Source organism: Bufo gargarizans, chromosome 3, assembly GCF_014858855.1.
Source record: "Bufo gargarizans isolate SCDJY-AF-19 chromosome 3, ASM1485885v1, whole genome shotgun sequence".
Taxonomy (NCBI): Eukaryota; Metazoa; Chordata; class Amphibia; order Anura; family Bufonidae; genus Bufo; species Bufo gargarizans.
The window spans coordinates 321902197-321930080 of record NC_058082.1 but is presented as its reverse complement, the minus strand read 5'-3'; the positions used below and the strand labels follow the sequence as shown (position 1 = coordinate 321930080).

Genomic DNA, 27884 nt, shown 5'->3' with positions numbered 1-27884 from the left:
CTCATGCCCAAGGCAGTAGATTTTTTCTGCATCCAATCCCCATTATTTGGGTTCCATGCGTACCCATTCATCTCAATAGTGCCGCAAAAGATGTGGACAACACACCCGTGTGCTGTCTGCATCTATAAGTCCATTCCGTGACCCCACAAAAAAATGTCAGCAGGCCCTCAGCTGGTATCCGCAATTTGCGGACTGCAAAAACGGCTACGGCCGTGTCTGTGAGCCCTTAGACTGGCATTTGAAACTCTGTCCGTAATAAAGGGTTTATTCATGTAATGATCATTATATAGTTGTTATGAAATGCGCAGAATCTGCGACACCACCCACTGTGCGATTATGTATGCAGCTTTAGGGAATGTACACATGAAGCAGGAAAATCAGCTATGAATCCATACAGTGCCTTGCAAAAGTATTCACCCCTTTGACTTTTTTCGTATTTTGGTACATTACAGCCTTAAAGGGGTTCTGTTTTAACTGATGATAGATCATCAGCATCTGATCAGCGGGGGTCCAACACCCGGGACCCCCGCCGATCAGCTGTTTGAGAAGGCAGCGGTGCTCCAGGGGCGCCACGGCCTTCTCACTGTTTACCGCTGGCCCAGTGACGTCTTGACTAGTATCAACTAGCGTGGGCGGGGCTAAGCTCTTTTCACTTGAATGGAGCTTAGCCCCGCCCACGCTAGTTGATACTAGTCGTGACATCACTGGGCCGGCGGTAACCAGTGAGAAGGCCACGGTACTACTGGAGCTCCGCTGCCTTCTCAAACAGCTGATCGGCGGGGGTCCCAGGTGTCGGACCCCCGCTGATCAGATGCTGATGATCTATCATCAGTTAAAACAGAACCAACTTTAAGTACGTGAAAGGTACTCCCTGAAACACGACACCGGACAAACCGCAGGAGACACAGGAAAAGCAGGGTAAGAGACCGACCTGATACCGGTTTTGGTACGGCAGGAAATGTCGAAAGAGACCCTATCCGGGGTAAAGGAAACCACGTCAAAGTCCAAAGCGCGAACATCAGAAACCCGCTTACACGATACAAGGCAAAATAAGGTGACGAGTTTCGCAGAAAGCTGACGAAGAGATAGATCCGAATTAGGCGGCCAATGAAAAAGGAAATTAATGACCAAAGAGACGTCCCACGAAAAAGTGAATCGGGGTCTAGGGGGCCGAGAGAGACGAGAACCCTTGAGCAAACGGCACACCAAAGGATGCTGACCTGCCGGACAACCGAAAAACCCTTGATGACGGGAGGAAATAGCCGACCTGTACAAATTAATAGTACGATACGCCTTGCTGTCCTCAAAAAGGGAGGCCAGGAACTGTAAAATATCCGCTACAGGGGCCGTAACGGGATCCAGGTTACGGACCATGCACCAACGAGACCAAGATCCCCAGGCCGACCGGTAGGCACGTGTGGTACCGGGGGCCCACGCACTTTCCAGAAGGAATCTAGTTGTCTCCGATACTCCAGCGATGTCCCAGCGACCCCCGAAACTCTGCACACCAGAAGATGAAGAGAACTGTTCATCAGGAGGGGATGGTGCTGGCCCATTGGGCCCAGAAGGAGGTCCGGCAGGGACGGGAGGAGACGAGGATCCTCGATTAACATCTCCAGAAGTTGGGGAAACCACACTTGGGCCTGCCAGAAGGCAACCACCAGGGCATAGGAAAGGGCCCCTGACCAGTCCTGGAGAAAAGCGTCCACTACCTTCGACTGAGGGTCTGGCCTCCAACTGTAAAACCTGGCCAACTGGGCGTTCCAACGCGAAGCAAACAGGTCTAAGGTAAAAGGCCCCCAGAGGGACTCGAATGGAAGAGAACACCATCGACTCCAATCTCCAGTCGCTGAAGTCCGAGATGTACCAAGAATTCCAATCCGCATGGTAATTGAGAAGACCCGGAATATACTCCGCCACTACCGTGAAGCCCCTGTCCAGACAGTAAGACCAGAACTCCTTCGCTAGATGTGTTAACATTGTAGAACGAGTGCCGCCCATGGAGTTCACATAGCGAACAGCTGACACATTGTCCATCCTGAGCCGTATGCAAGCAGTGGCTCTGCCGCAGGCAAAGCTCTGAATCGCGAAGGAGCCCGCTAAACGCTCCAAAGCGTTGATGTGCAAAGTCGCCTCCGACGTTGACCAAGGACCCCCGGTGGAAACGCAGTTGTAGCAGACTGGCGTCCGACTCAATAATCAAATCCTGCCGGGGGCCCACAATGGCCTTGTGTCGAGATTGTGAATCCACCACGTCAGTTCGTTCCTGGTGTCCTGGTCCAGGACCACTGAGTCTGCGTAGGAGGCACCCACCTGAAGATGTGCAATCTTGAGCCGTTGAAGTGCCCGGTAATGCAGGGGGGCCGGGGAAATCGCCTGAATCGAGGACGACAGGAGGCCCAAGATACAGGCCAAGTGACGTAGGGAAACCCGGGGAAGCTGTAGAATGTGACGCAGCTCTTTGCGGATGGATCGGACCTTGGACAGGGGAAGGCAAAGAGTGCGCAGTTGAATCCACTCTGAACCCCAAAAACTCCATGATCTCGACGGTTGAAGACAAGACTTCTCTCGATTGATCATGAACTCGAGGCCCGTGAGAAGGGAAATGGACAAACGCAGGTGAGCCAGAAGAATGGACGGATATTGGGCAATGAGCAGCATGTCGTCCAAGTAAATTATCAGACGGACACCCTGACTGCGAAGCCATGAGACCACCGGCTTCATGAGCTTGGTGAAGCACCATGGAGCTGAAGAAAGGCCAAATGGGAGACAGGTGAAGCGCCAGAACTGCCCTTCCCAAAGGAATCGAAGCAGGTCCCTGGACTGTAAGGCAATCGGCACTGTAAGGTAAGCATCTTTCAGGTCGAGCTTGACCATCCAGTCCCCCAGGAGAAGAAGGTCCCTGAGCAGGTGGATGCCCTCCATTTTGAAATGGCTGTATCGGACATAAACGTTTAGGTTTATAAGTGGATGAAATTGTCCTCCCTTCTTCTCTACCAGAAAAATGTCGCTGATGACGCCTCCATGGGATAACGGGGCCCTCTCTATAGCCCTTTTTTCCTGCAGGGATAAGAGTTCTGCGTCTATGAGTCGACGAGACTCTGGCAAGAACTCCCCCGGCCTGGATCGACGAAGACAAAGTGGGGCGTCTATCTGAAAACCCCTGATAGTAGCCAGGATCCACGGATCGGATGTGATGAGAGACCAAGCATGTAAAAAATGTTGGAGTCTGCCTCCTATGTAAAGGGAAGAAGACGGGAGCGGATTTTGAGGACTCACCGAAAGGATGTCTTGAACCCGGAGTTCCTCTGAAACCTCTGGACCTTCCGAAAGCTCCTCTGGACGGGAAGAAAGAGGCTTGTTGTCTCTGGTCCTGAAACGCTGGTAGCTGGTTTAAGGGACCTCGACCTGTGCTACGGGTCTGAAAAGTCGTACGGCCGGACAGTCGGCCCCTAATACTGCCGGCACTGGTAGAGACCCTACCGTAAAAAAATTTGCGCATAGATGATTGCGCCTTGTCCAAAGCCGTGAAGGCCCCCCCACAAACTTCCCTAGTTCCTTTATAAAGGAGTCGCCAAAAAGGAGCCCCTGAGCATCCTTGCCCGTTTCAGTCAAAGCCATGTTGGCCAGTTTTGGCTCTATTTTCATGAGGATGGCCTTCCTCCTCTCAATCGCGAGGGAAGTATTTACATTCCCCGCAATGCAGATGGCACGCTGCACCCATACTTGGAGCTCCTCCGGGTCTATCGGCGTGCTGTCCGCTCTAGCAGACTCTGCTATATCAAAGATCTTTGCAAGGGGTCCTAAAATATCCAGGAGCTTATCCTGGCAAGCTCATAGTGCTGAATCTAGGCCCCTGCGGGGGTTAAACCCTGTCTTGGCCAGAAACTGGACCATTTTAGGGTCAACATTAGGGGTCTCACAGACCTTATTAGGTATCAAAGGGCGTGGGCATTCGGCCCTTAATTTATTTTGTGTCTCTTTACATAAGGGCGTTCTAATCCTGGCCTCTAAATAATGGGCCACATGTGGGGCGGGGATCCACTCCGCAGACCTAGGATGATGTAAACTATCAGGATCAAAAAGGGGCTCCCCTGTAGGATCCGTAAGAGAGGCAGAGCCCAAAGCGGCAGCATCTGCGGCCACACTAGTAGAAGGTTGCGACAAAGGGATGTTACCGTCCACCTCAGGGTCCACCATAGCGCCCTCAATCTCATTTTCTGAACCACCGAGGTGGTAACTCAAAGCCTCCTCATCAGACTCCATGTAGGAGTTTGAACTAGGCTCGGGCTGAGTGCGACCTGATTTCCACGGCCGTGCCTTTTCTGCCTGGCGTGGACAGGCTCTCTTGCGTGTGCTGAGCACGCTCTCATTTGATAGAACTACGCTATCATTTGCTAGATTTCTGGAGGCAACAGTATCAGGTGGAGGAATGCGGGGAGGCCCCAGAGGGACAAGGGCCTGTGATATGGATTGTGAGATAATAGAGGACATAGACCCCATAGCTGAAGCAATAGCCTGGGAGATTGATTGTTGCAGGGCCAAGGCCTGGGCATCCACCGAGGGCATAGAAACAGCCCCAAGAGGAGTAGGGGAGGATCCCTGAGTTATGGCAATTAGTGAACTGACCGGTACTGAAGGGTTAAAATCGGCAGGATGGGACATGGTTGTGCCACTGAAGGGAGTTAGTCACTCCTGTAGGGAATCGCCAAGATGAGGGAGACAAGAGGAGAAACACAACTGCACAGCAGAGGAGAACACAAAAGTGGCGACCAAGATCGCAAGAACAGCAGTGAAACGCGGGGGGGGGGGGGGGGGGGACACGCCCCCCACCCCCTCCAGGCGCCAATAGGAAGGGGAGTCAGAATCAAATCCCGAGCGCGGCAGGGACAAACCAAGATGACGCCCGAAATCTCGTCACTCGAGTGTGTGTGGACTGGGATGCCGCGTCAGAGGCGCCAAGAGAGGAAAGATGGCGCAGAAACCCCCACCAGAAAGGTGAGGACGAATAAAACAGTGGAGAGATGTGCAGGATGAGGGAAGGGCAAGGCGCCGGCGGCGCGATATGCCAGAGAGGATGAGGGAACACTGGGAGGGTATAACGGAAAAACCGAGGCAAAATATATATCAGACAATAACACAGTAAAAAATATATAAAATGATACCAAATAGAAATAAACTAAAAAGAGGGGAAATTAAGAGAACCCCAAACTTATTGGGGAAAAAATCCTTACAAGGAAAGCAAATATAATGACCACACTTTAATAGTTATCTGCCATGGAGCAGCAAAGAAAGAGGAAGATGTCAGGAAGGAGGGCCTATTTATGGTCTGGTTGGTGGGAGCGGTCACCCTTAGGGGTGGTTTAGTATGTTATCTTTGTTATTCTTCTTTGCTGCTGTGGATTTTCAGTAAAGAGAGAGATAGCAATATGAGCCTCCGTGTCTTGAAATAAAATTCTAATCCTCCTTTACATTCACAGATCATTAATCAGCCGGATTACCGCGCCATGACTTGTCCTGCGATGTGGAGACAAATGGCAGGTGGCACACGCTACTACTGTGACTGATAGGACACCTGAATGCCTCTTCTCCACATCTGCTCAGACCCTATTTCTGGACATTGCACTTTAATAGTATTAGAAGGCTAATCGGAAAATGAACATTCGTGGAGACAGTGGCGGTCAGGGTTCCTCTCTAGCAGACAGTTAATGTCATTTCTGCCTCTTGAATCATATTAGCCAATGATGTGTTAACGGCAGGAAAGAAAAAAAAATCCCACCCACAACCATCTATCCAGGATGCAATTTGTTTAGAACTGCTTGGCAATTTTCTAAAAAGCCGTTCCAGTGCTGTTTCATATTTATAAAACTTTGATAATGTGATTAAAATCCAAGTTTGTCGACCATGAAATTAGAGATTCAGGTATAAAATTGGTTAAAAAAGAAATTAAATCATCTTTAAGGCAATGACCATTCTATGCTAAAGCTATGAAGTCACTGTTGAGATATGGAACCGTTTTAGAGCATAGAAAAGGCAATTTCATTGTGTATTAGCTATGGTTGAAGAAGTTAATATTCCAGATCCTGGCTTTACATGCGGAGATTCACAGCACTTAACCAGAAGGATTAGACATGGTGGCTGTCTGACGCTGAAGGGGCTGGAAGAGTTTGCTTGAAGAACTGCTTTGTTTGTGATACGGTGACAGCTGATCACTCATTCTACACGCCAATGTGGAGAGTTTAACTTCATAGTTCCATCAAAGTTTCCAAATTACGGAATCACATCTGATGACCTAATAACAGTTAGCTGGAGGGGACAAGAACACCTCTTCGATGGCTTCTACAACTGCAAATTGGGATGCCATAGGCAAGCATGTGTTCTATCACCTAACTGGCTCCAAGCTTTTTTTTTTTATGGTGTTATAGTCATGTCGCTGTACAACCGGTGGTTTTATTTGACTAGCTTAGCCTCTGTTCACACCATGTTTGGTGTGTCCCATGTGTGACTGCATGCCATACGCACCTCTCTTTTCTATTGGAGAATGTAGTTCACTATACACTACGTGCAGAATTATTAGGCAAATGAGTATTTTGACCACATCATCCTCTTTATGCATGGTTTCTTACTCCAAGCTGTATAGGCTCGAAAGCCTACTACCAATTAAGCATATTAGGTGATGTGCATCTCTGTAATGAGAAGGGGCGTGGTCTAATGACATCAACACCCTATATCAGGTGTGCATAATTATTAGGCAACTTCCTTTCCTTTGGCAAAATGGGTCAAAAGAAGGACTTGACAGGCTCAGAAAAGTCAAAAATAGTGAGATATCTTGCAGAGGGATGCAGCACTCTTAAAATTGCAAAGCTTCTGAAGCGTGATCATCGAACAATCAAGCGTTTCATTCAAAATAGTCAACAGGGTCGCAAGAAGCGTGTGGAAAAACCAAGGCGCAAAATAACTGCCCATGAACTGAGAAAAGTCAAGCGTGCAGCTGCCAAGATGCCACTTGCCACCAGTTTGGCCATATTTCAGAGCTGCAACATCACTGGAGTGCCCAAAATCACAAGGTGTGCAATACTCAGAGACATGGCCAAGGTAAGAAAGGCTGAAAGACGACCACCACTGAACAAGACACACAAGCTGAAACGTCAAGACTGGGCCAAGAAATATCTCAAGACTGATTTTTCTAAGGTTTTATGGACTGATGAAATGAGAGTGAGTCTTGATGGGCCAGATGGCTGGATTGGTAAAGGGCAGAGAGCTCCAGTCCGACTCACACGCCAGCAAGGTGGAGGTGGAGTACTGGTTTGGGCTGGTATCATCAAAGATGAGCTTGTGGGGCCTTTTTGGGTTGAGGATGAAGTCAAGCTCAACTCTCAGTCCTACTGCCAGTTTCTGGAAGACACCTTCTTCAAGCAGTGGTACAGGAAGAAGTCTGCAAGGTAAGAAAAACATGATTTTCATGCAGGACAATGCTCCATCACACGCGTCCAAGTACTCCACAGCGTGGCTGGCAAGAAAGGGTATAAAAGAAGAAAAACTAATGACATGGCCTCCTTGTTCACCTGATCTGAACCCCATTAAGAACCTGTGGTCCATCATCAAATGTGAGATTTACATGGAGGGAAAACAGTACACCTCTCTGAACAGTGTCTGGGAGGCTGTGGTTGCTGCTGCACGCAATGTTGATGGTGAACAGATCAAAACACTGACAGAATCCATGGATGGCAGGCTTTTGAGTGTCCTTGCAAATAAAGGTGGCTATATTGGTCACTGATTTGTTTTTGTTTTGTTTTTGAATGTCAGAAATGTATATTTGTGAATGTTGAGATGTTATATTGGTTTCACTGGTAAAAATAAATAATTGAAATGGGTATATATTTGTTTTTTGTTAAGTTACCTAATAATTATGTACAGTAATAGTCACCTGCACACACAGATATCCCCCTAAAATAGCTAAAACTAAAAACAAACTAAAAACGACTTCCAAAAATATTCAGCTTTGATATTAATGAGTTTTTTGGGTTCATTGAGAACATGGTTGTTGTTCAATAATAAAATTAATCCTCAAAAATACAACTTGCCTAATAATTCTGCACTCCCTGTATGTGTCTGTACAGTATGTTGATGTATACTGGCCAGCAGTGATGGCCAGTTTGCATTGTTCGCCCGCGAATATATGTGAGCTGCCATCTTTTTTCACAAGTCTGGAGAGGCACAGGTAAGCCCTTACCTGTGCCTGTGCGCGAGCCGGTCTGAAAACAAGTGCAGTCAGCGGGAGCAGGCAGTTCCGAGAACAGCCACCGGGGGCCTTCATCGGGCTGTTCTCGGAACTGCCTGCTCCCGCTGACTGCACTTGTTTTCAGACCGGCTCGCGCACAGGCACAGGTAAGGGCTTTCCTGTGCCTCGCCAGACTTGTGAAAAAAGATGGCAGCCCACATATGTTCGCGGGGGCGAACAATGCAAACTGGCAATCACAGGATATATGATTTGGTGTACATTCTAGGAGCAATTCTCTGCCTATAAGCCTGTAAGAGTTATTAAAGCATCTTAAAGATACCCTCATTTACTGTAAAAAGATGACACCTTTACTGTAAACCAGTTATCTGGGACTTCAAAACTGATGGCCTATACTTAAGATAGGCCATTGATATTTGATTGTCGGGATCCAATTCTTGGCACCCTTGCCAAAAGGCTGAAAGGGCTTCAGCGCTCCATGGCCCCTTTAATGCTTACCATACTTGTGATAATGGCTGTGTCTGGTATTACTATTCAGACCTACTCACGTGAATGAGACAAAACTGTAGTGAACTGTAACACCAGGCACAGCCACTACGAACAGTACAAAACTGTACCTGGCAAGCATTGAAGGGGACCTGGCCGGGTTCACACATGACTGAAAATACAATAGAAAAATCTACTACTATTTTTACTGTGTTTCAGTTTTTCTGTGTATTATATGCAGTTTTTGCCACGGGAAAACCAACAGAGACCAAAGTGTTAAAACGGAGGTCAGACACAGGTCAGGTCAGGCAGCAGATGGTCAGAATCCAGGAATCAGACAGGATGCAGTACATGGACAGACAAATGGATACAGCACACCTTACCAGGGAACTAGCAAGCTAGACAGCATATTGCTCAGGCACCCTCCCATAAGGGAAGGTGCCTTAAGTACCTAAAGGTGGCCAGCCATAAGCTGGTGTGAATTAGGGTGCACATACCGGCCCTTTAGGAGCCAGAGGAAGCGCACAGGGAAAGGTCTTGCCAACAAGGGAGTTGAGTCAGTTGACTCTGGCAGCTGGGCCCACCAGAAGGAACCTGAGGAAGACCAGCAGGTCCGGGCCAACAGACAGAAAGCAGGAGGGTGAGTGGGGTGGTGTCTGTGCCCACCAAGGAGAAGGTGGGGTCGGGGAAATTCCATTATCTATCGGCTTTTTATGGCATATTCTATACTTTTTATCTACATTACGATCCAGGACTTTGAATAGTGGCGGAGATATGGACATTGATGCAAAGAGTTAATTAGCTCATGTTGGCAGCCAGGACAAGGATTACATGCTGCAGTGTGTGACTAATGAATCTTACGTCACATGATCCTTTTCAGGGCTACTGATTAGCTGGTAAGGACATGTGATGTGCCATGTGACTTGGCAGGTCCAATCACACCATTAGTGTAACTCTATCAGGACATCACACTGATGCTGTAATTTATACTGACACGGTCCCTTTAAATGTAAAGCTGGACATTTAGATGTCGGCAGAACCAGCTGACCATTCAATGTGGGTGGGGGTCTCCAGACTCTCCCCAACGGCAGAAGGATCTGGCTTTTGGATTTCATCATTGACCTCACAAGTACGCAGCCGAACCAAGCATACATGTGTATGGAAAGTTGGGGGAGATAGCCGTCTGACAGCTAATTTGTATGGGCTGCATTACTCTTTCAAACATAAAATGCCAATTGCCAATGTTGTATGCAGCCCTTCAAAAGAAAAAGTTTAACTGCTTTGAAGTTTTGGGCTCTTCTTCATCCCGTGGGCAGGCAGAACTCTACCACCATCTAGTGGACATTATTAGAACTGTAACATATAACAATTTGCTATTTCATAGCAATGCTAGACATAACAAAAAAAGATAGGCAACGTTCCACTGGATTTTGAGGCTAGAATGAGTGGATTTGTGACTATTTAGGCATGTTGGAAGCAAAGGTAGTTGCCCTGCCTGCCATTGCCCTTTAATGCCAAACATGTTCCTTGGGATTGTAGACTGAGCTTGATGCAGGCCAGTGAAGTTCTTCCACACCAAATATGAAAACCATTTTGTTTTGTGCGTACTCTCCATTCACTGAGCCAGTGCTCAGCTATTTTTGGAAGTTCTATAGTGGTGAATGGAGGGTGACCATGCATGCACGGCTAGCTCGCGTTCATTCCAGGGTCCCAATTCTTGAGATAGAAGTATGTCCCAGAGAAGGGGCCAGCACCTGGCAATATGCCATAAACCGAGGGGATCCTGTGTTTTACTAATAAAAACTGGAACTGCATCAGAAACTGCCCCAAATATGTGTGAATCCAGTGCTGCTTCTAAGGACAGATTACTTTTATGGACTGTGCAGGACTTTGTCTAGGATCCCCTCAGTTTTGTTATGGACAGTGGGTGTGTAACCGCTGTGTTAACCAACATATATGGCTTTGGTTGTTACCCTGGCAGTCCCCTGATATTCCCCTGATATTCCCCTTTTAACCACTGTACAGGGATCTGGACTTCGCTGCAGGGGATCCACCAGGCTACCTCCTGGAGTAGTCTCTGTGTGGTTAACAGCTGATCCACCATGGTCAGGGAACCGAATTGTCAGGCAGAATCGTAGCCAGGGACAGGCCAAAGTCAGGGCTGGTGGAGTGTGTGTAATACGGAAACTGGTCTGAGGTCAGGGCAGGCAGCATAGGATCAATACAGAGATCAGACACAGGTCAGGTGGTGGTGGATCAGAATACAGTAAACAGGCAGAAGGTCAGTACACTGGCAGACAACAGAAACAGCACGCCTTTGCAGGAACTCATCTCTCAGCAGATTTGTACCTATGAAACTGCTTGACCTGCTGCATGTGCGCTTGGCAGCTGAAGACTTCTGCGTTGGTCCCATGTGCATATGTGCCCGTATTGCTGAGAAAAATTATATTTTAATATATGCAAATGAGCCTCTAGGAACAATGTGGGTGTTGCCATTACACCTACAGGCTCTGCTCTCTCTTCAACTGCTGCACCCTCTCCACTTTGTTTGACAGGGCCAGGCGTGAAGACGTTTACACTGCTGGGACCTGTCAATCAAATTTGAGAGGGTGTGGCAGTTGCAGAGCGAGCAGAGCCTCTAGGTGTAATGTCAGCGCCCCTGTTGCTCCAAGAAGCTCATTTGCATATATTAAAACATATTTCTCAGCAACGCAGGCACATATGACCATGGGACCAACACAGATGCCTTCAGCTGCCAAGTGCACATGCAACAGGTCAGCCAGTTTCATAGGTACAAATCAGATGCCCTTTAAATATTGATCATCTTTCCTTAGGATAGATCATCAATATCATATTGGTGGGGGTCCAACTCTCAGCGCCCCCACCACTCAGCTGTTTGAAGAGGCTGCGGCCCTCGGTTGAGCTCTGCAGCCTATTCTGCACGTGCTCATCAGTCACATAGCCTTTGTACAGCTCAGTCCCATCTAAATGTCCCGCTATGCTTTACCGTATACAACACTTGGCAAAAAGTATAGTTTAGCCCTTTTATGACATATGTGTACAGCACAAGTCTTCTCTTTAAAGAGCTGAACCCAGACATACCTCCATTTTCACCCAGGCAGCCCCCCTGACTTGAGCATCGGAGCAATTCATGCTCCGATGCTCTCCTTTGTCCTGCGCTAAATCGCGCAGGACAAAGGCATTTTCAGGAGTTCCGTTGACGAACTGGGCTATCCTTGCGCAGAAATCGAGGGAGCCTTTCAATTGCTATGGCAGCCTCATGCCCTCTGATAGATCACAGGCCTTCCACAGCAATGATTAGCAATGGCAGGGCTCAAACTCACAATGGTAATTCATTGCAGCCTATGGGGGAAGCAATCAGACTTTAAAAAGAAGTCAAGAAAGTTTTTTTAAAAATATTAAAACATTTTTAAAAATGGCTGATTTGACTTTTTCGATTGCTTCACCTACCAAAAAAAAAAAAAAAAAGAATAAAAAGTGATCAAAAAGTCATACACACTCCAAAATGGTATAAATAAAAACTAATGTATAAAAAGTTATTGGGGGGGGTTAGAGTATGGTGATGTAAAGAAAAAAAAACTTTTTTTTTTTAAGTATTAAAACACAAGAAAAACTATACAAATATGGTATCGATGAAATTGTACTGACCCGGAGAATGACAGTAAGGCCTCATGCACACGACCGTTGTGTGCATCCGTGGCCGTTGTGCCGTTTTCCGTTTTTTTTCACGGACCCATTGACTTTCAATGGGTCCGTGGAAAAATCGGAAAATGCACCGTTTGGCAGCCGCATCCGTGAGCCGTGTTTCCTGGCCGTGAAAAAAATATGACCTGTCCTATTTTTTTCACGGCCAACGGTTCACGGGCCCATTCAAGTCAATGGGTCCGTGAAAGAACACGGATGCACACAAGATTGGCATCCGTGTCCGTGATCCGTGGCCGTAGGTTAGTTTCATACAGACGGATCCGAAGATCCGTCTGCATAAAAGCTTTTTCAGAGCTGAGTTTTCACTTCGTGAAAACTCAGATCCGACAGTATATTCTAACACAGAGGCGTTCCCATGGTGATGGGACGCTTCTAGTTAGAATACACTACAAACTGTGTACAAGACTGCCCCCTGCTGCCTGGCAGCACCCGATCTCTTACAGGGGGATATGATAGTACAATTAACCCCATCATATCCCCCTGTAAGAGATCAGGGCTGCCAGGCAGCAGGGGGCAGACCCCCCCCTCCCCAGTTTGAATATCATTGTGCGGCCCCCCCCTCCCCTGTTGTTAACTCGTTGGTGGCCAGTGTGCGCACCCCCCTCCCTCCCTCCCTCTATTGTTTTAATACATTGGGGCCAGTGTGCGCGCGCCCCCCAACCCCCCCTCCCTCCCTCTATTGTTTTAATACATTTGGGCCAGTGTGCGCGCGCCCCCCCCAACCCCCCCTCCCTCCCTCTATTGTTTTAACACATTGGGGCCAGTGTGCGCACCCCCCAACCCCCCTCCCTCCCTCTATTGTTTTAATACATTGGGGCCAGTGTGCGCACCCCCCCCCCCCCCCCATCATCGGTGGCAGCGGAGTAGAAGATTTTCATACTTACCTGGCTGCTGGCTGCTGCGATGTCTGCGTCCGGCCGGGAGCTCCTCCTACTGGTAAGTGACAGCAATGCGCCGCACAGACCTGTCACTTACCAGTAGGAGGAGCTCCCGGCCGGACGCAGACATCGCAGCAGCCAGCAGCCAGGTAAGTATGAAAATCTTCTACTCCGCTGCCACCGATGATGATTACAATGGGGGGAGGGAGGGGGGGGGGGGGTTGGGGGGGTGCGCACACTGGCCCCAATGTATTAAAACAATAGAGGGAGGGAGGGGGGGTTGGGGGGGCGCGCGCACACTGGCCCCAATGTATTAAAACAATAGAGGGAGGGAGGGGGGGTTGGGGGGGCGCGCGCACACTGGCCCCAATGTATTAAAACAATAGAGGGAGGGAGGGGGGGTTGGGGGGCGCGCGCACACTGGCCCCAATGTATTAAAACAATAGAGGGAGGGAGGGAGGGGGGTGCGCACACTGGCCACCAACGAGTTAACAACAGGGGAGGGGGGCCCACTGGCCACCAATGAGTTAAAAACAGGGGGGGGGGGGGGTCTGCCCCCTGCTGCCTGGCAGCACCTGCCAGGCAGCAGGGGGCAGTCATGTACACAGTTTTTTTGTATATTCTAACCTGAAGCGTCTCCATCACCATGGGAACGCCTCTGTGTTAGAATATACTGTCGGAAATGAGTTTCACGATGTAGCTCATATCCGACAGTATATTCTAACATAGAGGCGTTCCCATGGTGATGGGGACGCTACAAGTTAAAATATACCATCGGATTGGAGAAAACTCCAATCCGATGGTATAACAGAACTCCAGACTTTACATTGAAAGTCAATGGGGACGGATCCGTTTGAAATGGCACCATATTGTGTCAACATCAAACGGATCCGTCCCCATTGACTTGCATTGTAATTCAGGACGGATCCGTTTGGCTCCGCACGGCCAGGCGGACACCAAAATGACTTTTTTTTCATGTCCGTGGATCCTCCAAAAATCAAGGAAGACCCACGGACGGAAAAACGGTCACGGACCAACGGAACCCCGTTTTGCGGACCGTGAAAAAAAACGTCCGTGTGCATGAGGCCTAACAGGTTAGTTTTACTGCATAGGGAACACTGTAAAAACAAAACCCATAAAAACTATGGCGGAATTGTGTTTTTTTAATCAATTCCACCCTATTTGGATTTTTTTTTCCAGCTTCTCTCTAAATTATATACAATATAAAGTCATGTAATTAGTAGGTACAACTTGCTTATATTCACAATAGAATGGCTTGTTTTGTCTAGGAAGCAATCATTAAGAGAAATAAAATGGGCGCCGTCTCAGTACACACAAAACCTGTCCTAATCACACAGTTACTTCACCACAATGAGCTATAGTGCTGTCTCATCCTCCTCTCTGCTCTGCTTGTCAGGTATCATTATCCTGAATACAGGTGAATCTGTGGGATGGAGAAGATGATGAGACATGAGAGGAGGCTGAGGTGTAGTAATCAGCAGCAGCTCTTGTATGCAGTCTCCATTACCACAGCCTGTCCTGTCCGTCCTCTCTGTACTTCATGTCTTCTCATGAACTAAATTCCCCAGAGATTCAGCTGAAGATCTTATCATCTGTATTCAGGATCATAATCCCTGACAAGTAGAGAGGAGGATGAGGAGGCAGCTCTTTACCTCAGTGTTGTGAAGTAACGTCCTAATTTGTGATCAGGACAAGTATTGTGTGAACTTTTGGGACAGCAGCCATTTTGTTTCCCCTGATGATTGCTCCACAGACAAAACGAGCCATTAGAAATAATGAAAGGTATTTGAGAATATATTTATAATAAATGAATATTTAAGTATTTAAATTTTCTTAATTCCCAGAGAACCCCTTTAAAGGGGTATTCCCATCTCAGACAATGGGGGCATATCGCTAGGATATGCCCCCATTGTCTGATAGGTGCTGGGACCCGCACCTACAACGAGAACGAAGCAGGGAGTGCTGTGGCTGGAGGACCCGGGATTTCCCGGGGTCCGACCACCACCAAACGCTGCTCCCATAGAAGTGAATGGGAGCGCACCGCTCATGCGCAGCCCATGCTCCCATTCATTTCCATGGGGCAGACGGCAATAGCCGAGCCAGTGCTCGGCTATTTTTGGACGCCCCATAGAAATAAATGGAGGGCGGCTGCGCATGCGCAGTGCGCCCTCCGTTCGTTTCCCGGCTCCGTTCTCATTCTAGGTGCAGGTCCCAGCGGTGGGACCCGCACCTATCAGACAATGGGGGCATAGCCTAGCGATATGCCCCCATTGTCTGAGATGGGAAAACCCCTTTAACCTGTCAGAATGATTACAATTGTACATTTTTATCCAGGTGGTGAAACTGGTGCATACTTATTTCAGTGGGAGAGGAAACAAAGAATAATACAATCCAGCATGCTGATCCTTCTTTCCCGCTGACATCTTCTCCCAGGGAAGAGCAGCCCTGAAATTAGGTTGTTGGTCATCCTGCTGAAATTGGCAGGTTCAGACAACTGTTACCTATTGTGTATGGCCAGTTTAATTCAGACTTAGGGCTCATGTACACGACCGTTGTTGTTTTGCTGTCCGTTTTTCACTGATCTGTTGTTCCGAATCTGTTTTTTTTCCTCTGATTTAAGTCCTCTTTCGTTCCGTTATTGCACAAAACATATCCATATGGTTTCCGTATTCGTATACAAAAACAGTAACTTACTAATCACCAAACACATAAGCAATATGGGCTAGGCATAGCATTTCTACAGTATGGATCCGCAAAATATGGATTTGTTCCTTGTGCGCTCTGTATTTTTTGCGGACCCCTTGACTTGAATGGGGCCTCGGACCATGATTTGCGGACAATAATAGGACACTTTTTTGCGGAACGGCCATGCGGACAAACGGAAACGGAATGCACATGGAGTAACTTCTGTATTTTCTACAGCCCCATTAAAGTGAATGGTTCCGCATACGGTCCGCAAAAAAAAACGGAGCAGAAAGGGAAAGAAAATACGTTTGTGTGCATGAGCCCTTATAACGGGGAGCTGTTTTTTACAATAATGTAATCCTAAGGAAACTTGAGGTCACTAAGTAAGTTTGAGATTTTGGATTTACGAAGACTTTACGCAATAGAAAGGAAATTTAAGCTAGAGGCTTACTAAAGAAGAGCTAAGTGCGGAAAATAATGACGTACAACATGTCGGAGCAGGCTAAATTATAATTCAATAGTTAGTAGGTTAAAAACCGATAATCAGAGGCAACCTACCCTTTTCTCTATGTCCGATTTGCCTTGTTCTGCCTGTAAGGCCTTCCTCATCCCAAAAGCCACGCTGCTTTCATATAGCGTCTGGTATGCAGAGATGGTCATGTGTATTTCATCACGCACCCTCAGCAGTAAGACACCCCGCTCGGCACAGTTGATGGTCACCTGTCTGATAAGCTCATCTACAGACATGAAAAGGAAAAATATATCATGAACTCATTTCAAATATATAAACAGTGTCGGACCGGGGTACCTAGGGCCCACCAGTGAAATTTATTTTAGGGTCCCACCGTACCGATACATTCAAATATAATAAATAATCTAACAAGTTTTTTTTATATGAACATAGGCTGGTTGAGGTGCTGTACATTGAAAACGGGACCCTGTCTAACACCACCAGGAATAGAGAGGTGGCCACGCTTGCCCTACTCTCTCCACTCACTCTTCTGGGACTTCCGAAAATAGCTGCGTACGCTTACTGGGCTAGTTTCAGAAGTCCTAGAGAAGTGAATGGAAGGAGATTAAAGAATCTTGGGTCCCTCTGATTGCGGACAATCAGGTTAGACTTCACAGGCCTTCTTGGGCTATGTTCACATCTACATTGTATGTCATAATAGAAGGATAGAAGCTACAAACTCAATGGTCCCCAGTGACTTCTAATAGGGTCGCTTGGATGCAGCTAAGGTGTTTGTCGTTTTGTTGGGAAATATATCATTGCACGGAGCGCTGTTTACTACCATCAAAAATAATAGATTCTGCCAAATGGAATAATGGAGTCTCCAGTGCAGAGGTGGACAAGCTTGTAGTGGACTCATTTAGCAGAGGGATGGTGATGACAAACTGACCAAAGCACTGCGAATAGAGCTCTCTGCGCACAGGACAGATCCCAGTCTCCCGAGCTTGTCTTTGCTGTAATTTCATATCCAGCTCTTCCTGTAAATGGACGACATCTATCCGCGTACTGGGCGTGCTTGACACCTGCTGGATCCACAACTGATTGTTCTCCATCCATTCTCTGTTAGAAGGAACATGTAAGCCGTAGTTATAGTATTCTGAAGATGAGTACAGGGGGAATACAGACGAAGGTATAAAATAGGGGTCATTCCTGACAGACTATGGAGGGGCGTAGTAAAGAAAGAACAAGGGAATCCTGAGGAAGTAGTTGTTCATTCCTCTGGTGCAGAGTCTTTAAGGTATATGTCTTCCAATGGATATTGTTGAATGGAACAGTTTCTTTGCAGTATACTGATATCTGATATAACATCGGCCAGTCAGAGGCCGAAAGGATACACTGCCATTCGGTCTCTGACTGATGTGTCCGATGGAGCTTGGCACAATGTACTTTTCTTTTGGCTTTATACAGAAGAGAACAGTAGAGGCTCATGCACAACCATGGAAGCCCTATTACCGCTCCCATAGCTAATGGTTGGTGCACACCCCTGAAAGCCAGTATTCAGATTACAGGAAAACGCCAGGCACATGCATACACTAATAGGTAGAGGTGAGCCCCAAAGGTAATAAATACTACAGCTTCCTCTTAGGTGGAGGTCCCCAACTTTTTGTATGTCGTGAGCCACATTTGTCTTCCAAGCTAGTGGTTGGAGGCCACTGCTCTAAAGTGTCAAAGTCATGGGAAAAAATGAGTGTATGAGCTCTCTGGAAAAGTACCTGTATTAAAGAACTTACCTGGGTGGTAGGATGGCATTTAAAATTTCTTCTGCTGGCTTAGAAGCATCTAGAGGAGGGGATTTTGACTTTGGAGGTGGTGGTACAGGAGAAGATGTAATGGTTTGCTGAGGAATGGCTTTCAGAGCACGGGACTAGGAGAAAGGTAATAAAATATCCTTATAGGATGATGTCTTTCAGATGTTCACTGAGATAAGGGAAGAGAATGTTTCTACGACAAGAATGGAAAATTATTTATCAATCTTTACCTACATGGGGTCCCTAAGGGTGGACTGAAAATCTATTCCATTCACATTAATGAGATTGAAGAGTAAGATTGCTGCACTCACCTGTTCGAAATCATAGTCAGAGGCACGGAAAGTGCTTGGAACTCAGCACCAGGAAATCCAGAAAACAAGAAGAAAGTTTCCGCAAAAAAATAGAACATGTCCTATTCTTGTCCGCAATTGCGGACAAGAACAGGCATATTCTATTAGTGTCGGCAATTCACATGTCAGTATTTTTCTTTATCCCGAATTTCAATCCGTTTTTTGTTCCTGAAAATGTTTCCGTATGTCATCCGTATGACATGTATAAATTTCACAAAGCAAATAAAGTTGTTTGGTTTTTTTTTGAAAAAAAATTGGAAAAAAAAAGTGAATAAGTGATTTCTGTGGGCAGGATTTAATTTTCAGGAACGGATTCCGCATAAAACGGATGACATACGTAATGACAAACGAATGTCATCCGTTTTTTGCGGAACCATTGACTTTGTATTGTACCAGGATCCGATTTTTGCGGAAAAGAATAGGACAAGTTTTATATTTAATTGGACATGTGGAACGGAACAACGGAAACGGACAGCACACATTGTGTTGTCCGATTTTTTCCAGGACCCATTGAAAATGAATGGGTCCAGAACTGGTCCTGATCTGTTCCGCAAAAAACGGAACAGATCAGGAAAGAAACAACGGACGTGTGAATGGACCCTTACTTAGTTAAAAAAACAAAATAAAGACACACAATGACTACGCATTCTGGACCAGGAGTATACGATCCTTTAAAGGGGTATTCTCATCTGAGACAGTGGGGGCATAACGCTAGGATATGCCCCCATTGTCTGATAGGTGCGGGTCCCTCACCTATATCGAGAATGGAGCAGGCAAAGTGGTGGCTGGAGGACACCAGTCCGGCCACCACCACGCGTTCTCCCCACAGAAGTGAATGGGAGCACATCGCGCATGCCCAACCACCACTCCCATTCATTTCTATGGGCCCGACAGAAATAGCTGCTTCGGCGGCCCCATAGAAATGAATTGAGGGCGGCTGGGCATACACAGTGTGCCCTCCACCACATTCAGGGCTCCGTTTAGGACCCGCACCTATCAGACAATGGGGGCATATCATAGCGATATTCCCCCTATTGTCTCAGTTGATAAACCCCTTTTAAGGATTGTATACTCCTGGTCTGAAACGCGCAGACGTTGTGTGTCTTTATGTTGGGTCCGAAGCTTGACTCACTCAAACCTAGCGGCGACACATGGATTTCTATGAGCCCCATTCAAGTGTACGGAACGGATTTTCAGTTTCAGAAGCCATCCTAATCACAGAGACCTGTATTGATACTTATCACCTGAAGCAATGTACGAGCTCAACCGAGGGAAACTGTCACCTCTCCTGACATTTCTGTGTTAGTAATCACTTGAATTCCCCAGTGTAATAACAATTCTGGAGCATCTACCGCCTTTATGATTCATGCCAGAAGTTATGAATGAATTGCTAGAAGTTACAGAAGGGTGTTACCAGTAGGGGGGGGGGGGAGTCCCTGCACAGTTGTTTGACTTTGTGCTTATAGCATCAAACTGGGCAATAACACAGCCCCAACTGGTAATTCCCATCTGGGCCTAAATGCAAACTGCTAGTAATTCATATATACCTTCATGAGGAAGGCAAGTAGTTGCTAAAACAGACATGTCAGGAGAAGTGACAGGTGCTAATTAAAGGGAACCTGTCAGCTGGTTTGATGTTGCTGAACCGACACCATTATCTCTTATGTTTCTTTTTTACAGGTGCCCTTGTGTATAATAGATGAAGCAGGATTGATCAAAAAATGCATTTTAATCCACACATGCACATATGTAAATTACATCTGCTGGATCTCAAAACCTGAATAAAAAAGCTGATGTGAAAGTAGCCTTAAAAATGACAGAACCATTCGCTCTTTCTCTGTATACTTTTGCTTCTAACTTCAGGAGATATCTCACCTAACCCTGGCCCACCCTCTTTAAGTTCAATCCCTTCTCCATCTCATATAGGAACCCTGCTAATCTTACAAACAATCGTATGTTTTCTCTCCCCTCTTTTAACTGTGCACTTTGGAACCTACAGTCAGTGTGCAACAAACTCTCCTACATTCATGACTTCTTTCTTACTAATTCTCTTAACCTGCTGGCTCTCACTGAAACTTGATTCAGCAATTTAACAATGCTTCTCCTGCTGCTCTGTTTTAGGGTTGCTTACATTTTTCTCATACCCCCTGGCCTGAGAACAAACATGGTGGTGGAATGTACTTTCCAGGTCATTCCCTCAGTACCATAACTCTCTCATTCCCATCATTTGAGGTCCACAACCTCAGAGTTTCTTCGCCCACTGTCCTTCAGTTATTTATCCCCCCCGTATACACACACACCTTCCCCAGTTCCCGGATGGCTTTGCTGTCTTGCTTCCACATTTTCTGTCCTCAGAATTATCAGCTTTCATTTTAATGACTTTAAAGAAGACCTGTCACCACAAAATGCAATGCGCTCTGAAACCACCATATTATAGAGCAGGAGGAGTGGAGCAGATTGATATATATTTTTGTGGGAAAAGATTCTGATTTATACATTTATATCTTTGCTTTTTCAACATCCTGTGAACAGCATTGGTACAGGGAGGGGATACTGTCAGCGATTGACAGCTATCACTTATACACACAATGCTATCAGTCACTGATAACACCTCCCTTCTGTGCCAATGCTGTTCACAGGAGATAGAAAAAGCAGAGATAACAATTGCAGGTTTTTCTGAATCTTTTCCTACAAAACAATATATAAATCTGCTCAGCATCTCCTGCTCTATAACATGGTGCATTCAGGTTGCATTGCATTTTGTGGTGACAGGTCCTCGTTAACATCCCCATAGTCAGCTCGATCTCCCCATCTGCCTCCCAGCTTCTATCTCTAACTTCCTCTCTTGGCCTTTCACAGCTTTCTATTTCTCAGACACATAAAGAATGTAATACACTTGACCTGGACTTTCTCTGGCTCTGCTTGGTTCCTGACTTTACTAACGCTCCTCTCCTGCTCTCTGACCACAACTTTCTCTCTTTCACACATTCAGAAATATACATACCATTGGCTCTCATAAACGTACAAACTCTACAGTCATCATTGTCACCAATCTCTTTCCTCTACTGTCCTGATCTGGCTGCAAAACACTATAATGATACCCTCAGAAGCACCCTGGATGAAGTGGCACTAGTGCTGATCGAGCATTTTCAGCTGAACACCAGTTCGGCTTGAGCATCGCTATGCTCGGCTGAACACCGCGTGTGCTCGAGCGTGATGCTCTTGCCAGTGTTTTTAAATGTAATTTAGCATCAATTTCTGAAAAGACCTTATCCACTCAGCTATAAAGCTGAATGCTAAACTGTGTCAGAAAATCCTCATACAAGTTTCTGATGTAGTGAGTATTCCTATTCAGAAGAAGACTTTATATTTCTGTGCAGGTTAACATGTAGCTGTATAGTGTAGTGGTTAATGTCCTTGTCTCTAATGTACAAGGTTGGGAGTTTGAATCCCGGCAGAACTCCCTAATGCCACCTGCACCTCAAAAAAATCTCTACAATCTGCTCAATTCTTACAGTGGAAACAACAAAAACTCTGATCCATCCTTGTCTTGATTACTGTAACTCATTACTAATTGGCCTCCCCCTCACCAGACTTATCCCTCTACAAGCTTAGTTCTCTGTCTAACCGCTACTCCGAAGCCTCCGCCCTGTGCCAGTCACTGACCTGGTTACCCATACTGTACAGGATTCAATCCTGAATACAGCTGTTCAAATGAATATTTGTAGGAATGGAGTATAGAGACAGAGGAGTGTGGGGTGTAGCCACTTTTTTTAGAAACATTTTTTTTTGCTAAAAAAGTATGTCTTATAGTCTGAAAAATACTGTACTGGTCCCCAAATGAATATCTTGAACTGTTACAAGATCTTGCTATATTTATATGGAAATCTTAGGATTGGAACAATATTTGCTTGTTCTTGAGGGACTTGTAAAAAATGAAAATCAGACATTATATAGTACATGATGATCTCTTTCTAACAAAGCTAGACCCAGCCCTGAACCTCACATGGATCCAGGGATCTCGCATCATTGCTCTGCTACATTTATATCAAACTGGCAGCTCAGGGGGTGTTTCCTTTCTAAAAAGGCATTTCCTTTCTGCTGCTTCTCTATCCCTATCGTAGCTCAGGGGCGTGTTCTTTCTGCTGCAGCTCTCCCTGTCAGCCCGGGGGCGTGTCCTTTCTGCTGCAGCTCTCCCTGTCAGCCCAGGGGCGTGTCCTTTCTGCTGCAGCTCTCCCTGTCAGCCCAGGGGCAGGGGCGTAGCTAAAGGCTCATGGGCCCTGGTGCAAGAGTTCAGCTTGGGCCCCCCTTCCCTCAGTGCTTGTTGGAAAGGGGCAGGGGAGCACATAGCCTTCCTGCTGCCAGAAGCAAACATTGAAAGGGCACCCCCTCAATCTAAATTCTTGACCTAACCCCTTCCCTCCAGCCAGAGGTGTAAATTGACCAGCATGCACTTTCTATAATGCCAGTGTCTTATGTGGCACAAGGGTTTTTGGGCCCCTTCAGGCTCCTGGGCCCGGTAGCGACTGCTACCTCTGCACCCCCTATAGCTACGCCCCTGCTTAGGGGCGTGTCCTTTCAGCTGCAGCTATCTCCTGATCACAGCTCAGGGGGCATGTCTGGGAGTCACACCCCCACTACATCAATATATAATTACTGGAAAACCTATTTAAATGCAGGAAAAGATCAGTGATGAACATGTAGACCGAAAATTGCTTAATTTTGGGCAGCACGTCTGTGTAAAGAGGGGGTACACTGCCGACTTAGCCTGTGTATGTGTTATCGCATTGGCCAGCCAGCTGATGCAGTGGCATCTTCCCCATGGCTGGTATAAGGCTTACCTTGGGTGATCTCCTCTCCGTGTTCCTGCTGATCAGCACCGGGTTGTCGTACTTGAGGAGGGAATCTGCCGGGGGGATCATGGTGACTGGAGCCGAGCGCCAAACTGCTGCACACTGGAGCTAGCACACTGCCTGTGTACAGCCGTCTCCTAGACAACAGGACGCCTTTCACAAGGGCCGCACTGGGCATGCGCTAACTGCCCTCCCCCGCCCTCTGTTTGTATCCAAGAGACGCGGCGGTTATTAGTTGTCCACCTCCTGTGTAAAAATGCTAAAATACAGCCGCTTAGTACGAAAACGCGTTAACACGTGATAATGTCTTCCAGCAATACTAATATTCCTCGCAAGGTTCAGGGTGACTGAAGACGTGTCAGCTGTGGTTGGCAATTCATAAACGCATGACATCCACAACATGGCCGCATCCTCGCAACTCGCATCTCTATTGGCTTAGAACAGAGCGCGGCCTCCTGGCGAGCACGTGACGCATTGAAAGGACGCGATTGGGCGCGCGCTGGCGGCGGCTGGGTTTGAATCTGTTCTGTTAGTTTCCGGCTTTGGTGAGCGGCTGTGTGAGGTGAGCTCCCGGGATTAGCGGGTATGTGGACGGTACGGGGCCCGGTGCAGGCGGGGTTCATGGAGACTGCGCAGCTTTTTAGTTTTACGTCGTCAGGGAGGCAGCGCTGTGTTGTGGGCGCCGCTGGCAGTGTGCTCCTAGAACGGGGCCTTTACGTGGGGCTGCGACGTTCAGGTGTTTGTTTAACGGAAATAAAGCAGGTGTGAACCGAGGCTTACTGACAGCCATAGTTTCCTCACAGCGGCGGACCCCATCTATTCTGTCCCTGTGGGCAGGGGTTTGTCTTTGAGGTCCCCTGGCAGTAGGTGGGGCCTCTCCTGGCCAGGTCTCTATATTGTGTATACAGATAGAAGATGCTACATACATGGCTTCTGCGCATGCGCTGGACAGGGAAGGTGCCTGCACATGCCCTGTGGATTTCTCAGCGTTTTTGCTCCAATATCTGCTTGTGGATTTTGTTGCGCTTTTCGCTCCTGGTCCACAACGTGCGCAGGTAGCCTTGGACCGCCTGCACAGGACTGATGGGGGACACACACAAGATCTGCACGGATTTCCACGCAGGTTTCTCTACATCTATATCCACACCAAGATCTGCAATTTCTGGCAGCGCGTTAAGTGCTGATTAGGTGCAGTTTGCCGAATGTCCTGCCATCCATTGGAAATCCGCTGTTAAAACCACAAACCTATTTGCCATGCTGCGGATTTGGAAATCCACACGGAAAAGATCTGCAGAGATTTGTGTAATCTCATACTTTGCTGGTACTGTACTGCGGGATTTATGGCAGTGGAAGGGTTTCCAGGACCTATCCAAATCGGATGGTTGGGGGCCTGACTCCCAGCGCCCCCCCTGCTGATCAGTGGGGTCACAATTGTCAGACCCCCACCAATCTGATGGGTTAGCTCATCAGTCAGTCCCAGAATACCCCTTACAAAAGGTTATACATTGCAGACGTTTACGGAATTTCCACAGGTTAAGGGCTCATGCACACAGCTATTGTCTTGCGGTCCGCAAATTGCAGATCCACAGAAAACTGATACCGGCCGTGTGCACTCCACGTGTTACTGAACGACTGGCCCATAATACAACAGTCCTGTCCTTGTCTGTAATGCGGACAAGAATAGGACCTATTCTGTTCTGGGGCTACGAACCTAACATACTGATGCAGACAGTGAATGGGTCTGCATCTGACCTGCAAAAAATGTGGATCGGATGCGGGTCAAAAAAATGTTGGCGTGCAGGAGCCCTCAGCCATATATGGGTAGTAGATATAGGTCTTAAGTACAATATACAGATGTCTTACTGTGGATAACTACAACTGGTGCTTAGGTAAAAAAAGAAACACCCCTTGTTCTCAATTGTATAGTCAGAAAGTTGGCACTCAAAACATTCCGAGGATTATGTGGAAACATACAAATTTTATTATATGGTAAAACCGCAATGTACCTAGGTACTATACATCTAATTGATAAAATAACAATTGATACAAATAAATAATAAAAATGCATAAATTAAAACATCAATTGAACACTCTTCTTGACACAATTTCTACGTAGTCCCAAATCACCCGTTTTATAGAAAATATAATGTACACATTTGGTACTCGCGATACGTTGTGCTGATCAAAAACCTTTTTGCGTGTAGAGGTTCTTTCAGTGGCGTCCCACAGCTCCCCCACACTCCAGCAATGTTAGTTTAGTTTTGCAGCGTCTTTCAGGATCTCGTCGCGACACTTGGTCCGTATGTAAGTTTCGTAAGTAAAGCGATATATTGTTTCTTGACGGTGAAATTTAGTACATGGCCATGCATTTCGAGATGGCTTATCTTCCTCAGTGGGTCACCTGTGGTCTCAAACTTCTCAACTTTTTTACTCTCTTCATCTGTGCTTTAATTGTTCACATCGGGTTTAGCATCTGAATCTCTGTGTTCCAGTGTGGAGCTGTGGGACGCCACTGAAAGAACCTCTACACGCAAAAAAGATTTTTTGATCAGCGCAACGTATCGTGAGTACCAAATGTGTACATTATATTTTCTATAAAACGGGTGAAGCCTATTGACTCTGAAAGCTTGGGACTACATAGAAATTGTGTCCTTCCACATAAAGACCAGAAGTCCTATACATACTGATTACATGGCACCTGCCACCGGGATTTCTACCGATAGACACGTCTCTATAGAGAACCAAAGTAGAATTCGACCTAGAGTGATCAATTGATGTTTTAATTTATGCATTTTTAATAATTATATATTTGTATCAATCAGATGTATAGTACCTAGGTACATTGCGGTTTTACCATATAATAAATTTGTATGTTTCCACATAATTCTCGAAATGTTTTGAGTGCTGGTCCAACTTTCTGAAGATATAGGTCTTGCATTGGCGAGAGGAGGTTCCATAGTCTCATGCTATACTTTTTCAATACAAGTGCATTTGCGGTGCCGTGTTTGGGTAACTCCATGATCCCGACCACCTCTGCACACTGCAGTCAGTACTGGAGGGCCTTTTTCTGGAAATGGAATGGCACCTATGGAACCCACGCTGTGGATTATCTGAGATGGGTATACCCCCTTATCAGAACCGTTCTCTCCCCCACTGCTAGATGTTTGGGGATGTCGGCCTGTCCAATCCCCTCTTCTGGTGTTTCCTGGTTCCCGCCAGGTCCTTGGTGACCTCACAAACCACAGTGCTGCGGCAAGCTGGTTCCATGCACACTGGCCTAATACAGGCTGAATCAGCCGCCCATCTAGTGTCTTCTGAAGTTCATGAAGAAAAGGATTGGGCGTATTGAAGTTAAGTATGCCCGATCCTTTGTTTTCAAGCTTCAAGAACACACTCCTGCTGGGTCAAGCCAAGCATGCATGTGTGTGGGCAGTTGGGAGGCCAACAGCTGTTGAATGTATATGGCTATCCAGTACCGGGGGCATAGTGTCGTCATGATCAGGAGAGTTGTCCATATCAGTTCTCTAATGTGGTCCCGTAAGATCAGAGACTCACATCCTTCTCCAATAATCTTTAGACATTGGTTCTCACCATGGCGCCAAAGAAAAGAACCAACCGTGGACAGAAGACTCGCACTATGAAGAATGAGAAGCTGGCATCTTTTATCAAGGACTTTGACAGCCAAGGTAAGAATGAGTCTTCCCCACACAACTGCTGTAATGCCTGTGAGGGAGGCTTTACTTTCTATTGATGCCACCCTACAATGGCACAGATGAAGACTTACCGTATATAAAGATGGACGTTTCTTTAAAATCTTCCCCAATGCCACTAGATGTAATTGGATAAATAATGAAGACTTACATGGGGTGTCCACCGCTCGGGAGCTGTTCACATGGCTGCAGTGGTGACTCCCAGCATCCCTGCCGTTTGAAAGGGTAGCTATGCTTGTGTGGGCACCCACCTCTTCAGAACTATCAGCTCGCCGCCTCCATGCTGTGTAATTACACAGGAGACGAAGCGCAGGCAGGTAGTTTTCAATAGGAAGCCACTCGCATAAGTGTCGCTACCCCTTAAAACAGCTGATCGGTGGGGGTGCTGGGAGTCTGACCCACAACAGTCTGATATCCATGACCTGTCCTGAAGATAGGTCATGGATATTAAAAAGGTTTTCTATTACTGATCACCTTTCACCTAGATCAGAGATGGCCAACCTGAGGCTCTCCAGCTGTTGCAAAACTACAACTCCCAGCATGTCTAGACTGCCTGAAGCTATCAGCCTACAGCAGGGCATGGTGGGAGTTGTAGTTTTACAACAGCTGGAGAGCCGCAGGTTGGCCATTCCTGACCTAGATGGGTGATCAGTGGGGGTCTGACTCCCAGGACCGAC

At 46.9% G+C, this 27884-nt stretch overlaps 2 protein-coding genes across 4 annotated transcripts in view; one reads left to right on the top strand and one right to left on the bottom strand.

Annotated features, from left to right (window-relative positions):
* The window catches only part of DNALI1 (dynein axonemal light intermediate chain 1), a 36942-nt gene extending 13146 nt beyond the window's left edge, over positions 1–23796 (bottom strand). The window contains exons 1-4 of the mRNA XM_044287279.1: positions 23486–23796; positions 18277–18410; positions 17436–17605; positions 16594–16772 (exon numbers count right to left, since the gene is read on the bottom strand). Of these exons, the coding sequence (XP_044143214.1) occupies positions 16594–16772; positions 17436–17605; positions 18277–18410; positions 23486–23566 (564 nt within the window). The 5' untranslated portion in view covers positions 23567–23796. The remainder of the gene's footprint in view (positions 1–16593; positions 16773–17435; positions 17606–18276; positions 18411–23485) is intronic.
* Positions 23797–23936: 140 nt separating this feature from the next.
* CDCA8 (cell division cycle associated 8) overlaps positions 23937–27884 on the top strand; it is a 54387-nt gene continuing 50439 nt past the window's right edge. The window contains exons 1-3 of one of the 3 annotated variants that reach the window (XM_044286449.1): positions 23991–24059; positions 25990–26060; positions 27075–27183. In XM_044286449.1, coding sequence (XP_044142384.1) covers positions 27090–27183 — 94 coding nt within the window. In that variant the 5' untranslated portion in view covers positions 23991–24059; positions 25990–26060; positions 27075–27089. Of the gene's footprint in view, positions 24081–25989; positions 26061–27074; positions 27184–27884 lie in introns of all 3 variants that reach the window. The other 2 variants (XM_044286450.1, XM_044286451.1) reach the window with 2 other exon arrangements.